The following is a 2,300-nucleotide window of genomic DNA, read 5'->3' as shown; positions in this document are numbered from 1 at the left end:
TACAGCAATCCCTTGGTTCATTAGTGATTATATGGTCTTTTCGTCATATGCCTCATCTACCTATACACACAAGATTCTACCATCTTCTCTTTATACCTACATTAACTTTGTCTCACCTAGAGTTTTCCCTGAGCTGGGGGAATCTGGAGCTTGTTCAAGGCTGTGAATTGAGAATCTCTGATTTCTTTCAAATATGATGCAGAAGATTAATTTTGAATCTCTGGTACTCCGTGTTTTAATATTTATACCAGAAAAGTTTTGAATGTAAATATCGTCTAATTTGTTTACGTGATACTGTGTTTTCTCCGAAGGTTTGCCAGGGCATCAAGAAATTGAGGTTAAATATGTTGACTTTGGCAACACTGCCAAAATAACTCTTAAAGAGATGCGTAAAATAAAAGATGAGTTTTTGAGCCATCCAGCAAAGGTGAGTTAAAAGGTTGCTGTTTGTATGAAAAAGGCTAAAAGTAACAGAATCACAAAGATTTCTTAATCTGTTTAAGGAAGTGAAGGTCAACTTATTCAAGTCGGAAGCTCTTGGCTTACTTGCTTCAGTTTCTATTCACATGCTTCAGTGTAACACTTTGAAAATGCTTTGGGTACAAATGAATTGAAAAACTAGCATTTATTTTTGTTCTTAATGCTACTTATTTTTTAAATTGGATTTTTTTTAAACGAAAATGTCAATTTTCAGATATCTTCACCTGTTCTATGGAGACCTTCTCAACTTAAATTTTCATAGATTTCATAGACATTAGGGCTGGAAGGGACCTCAGGAGATCATCGAGTCCAGCCCCCTGCCCAAAGGGCAGGAAGTCAGCTGGGGTCATAGGATCCCAGCAAGATAAGCATCCAAGAATGATTTTCTTGATCATTGTTATCCAGTATTCAGTAAAGGACTCTTCTTTTTTAAATGATACATCCTCAGTGTTTGGTGGGGCAAAAATTCTTTAAAACATCTCAAAGATTTTTTTTCTGCTCTTTGATTATCTACATGAAGTCCCTAAGAGGACTATAGAGAATGGCTAAACTGATGGCATAGACTGGGTTAAATAATGCAGCTAAACCAGGAAGAGAGGGGGACTATCCTAAAATTGTTGTTACTTTAATTTTAGATGCTCTTTTGTAGTTAGAGTATATACAAAAGGTTTTAAATAAATTTGGCCCTCGATTTAATGGTGGTCTTTTAACCTATGAGAGCCAATGGAGGTAGCAGCATCATAGAATCACAGAAGTAGGGTCGGAAGGGACCTTACAGATCTTCAAGTCCGACCCCCTGCCAGGGAAGGAGAAAAAACTGGGCTCAAATGATCCCAGCTAGGTAGGCATCAAGCCTCCTCTTAAAGACCTGCATCTTAAAGGTGACCAAAAACACTTGTGTAAGACTCTGTTCTCAGTCAATTTTAACCTTTTTCCCCAGAATAATTTTTTCAGGTAGATGGAACTTTCAGCTAAAAAGGTTTGCTCTTCTTGGAGAACAAAGTTACAGTCCATCTTGTCCATGGGCAAAACTTTTTGCATCTGTTATGTTGAGATACCACCATGCATTGGACCTAAATAATAGTATTTTGGTTGCTGTGTGGGAGCAACTGTAGATGCCTAAGGCCTGACTTGCAAAAATGCAGAGTGCTCTCAGCAATAAAATTGATGGAAGCTTTGTTCTGAACATATGAAATACTATCAAATGCTAGCATTTTCAAATTGGATGTCCAAATTTAGTGAATTATCTAAAGACAATTTCAGCTTTAAAACTCTGGATCCAAGGTTGTCCTGTGTAAATGGGGAGGATAATATATTTTTGCCAAGTTTTTGTGCATGTGCACATTCCACGGTCAGCATGCATTTGTTTTGACAGGTATTTGAGCTTTGAAATGTTTTGTTTACCATCCAAAGTACTGGTGCACACACGGTTCCTGCTTCTCCTTGTGCCCTCCACAGATGGCATAAAGGAAACTGCACAGAACTCCTTAGATAATTAAGAGGAACTTTACTAGCTCAAGATAGCATTCCTGTTGTCTGCACGGTCTACAGTTTTGGCTTTCTACCCTCACTTGTTTAATTAGCAGAGTCCATCCTGAGCACTGATTGAAACAGGAGTTCTGTTTAAAATGTAATATAATACTGGTTTCCCTCGCCAACCATGGTTTTGAGTATCCATGGTTAATATTCCATATACCATTTTGGCTACCGTGGAATACAGTTTTGAGCAACCAAGGTTTTCCATGGCCACACATCAGCCTTTAGTGCAGCTTCGCTTGCAGGAGGTGCATTGCCAGGGCAATGTGGGGCAAGCAGCAGCA

At 38.5% G+C, this 2,300-nt stretch overlaps 1 protein-coding gene across 2 annotated transcripts in view; it reads left to right on the top strand.

Annotated features, from left to right (window-relative positions):
• RNF17 (ring finger protein 17) overlaps nucleotides 1-2,300 on the top strand; it is a 112,334-nt gene that overhangs the window by 58,990 nt on the left and 51,044 nt on the right. For both annotated transcript variants that reach the window (XM_019530213.1, XM_019530212.1), the window contains one exon: nucleotides 312-427. In XM_019530213.1, coding sequence (XP_019385758.1) covers nucleotides 312-427 — 116 coding nt within the window. The remainder of the gene's footprint in view (nucleotides 1-311; nucleotides 428-2,300) is intronic.

Source organism: Crocodylus porosus, unplaced genomic scaffold (assembly GCF_001723895.1).
Source record: "Crocodylus porosus isolate Cpor-Errol unplaced genomic scaffold, CroPor_comp1, whole genome shotgun sequence".
In the NCBI taxonomy this organism is placed as follows: Eukaryota; Metazoa; Chordata; order Crocodylia; family Crocodylidae; genus Crocodylus; species Crocodylus porosus.
The sequence above is the reverse complement of the archived record's forward strand: the minus strand, read 5'-3'. Positions and strand labels throughout refer to the sequence as shown.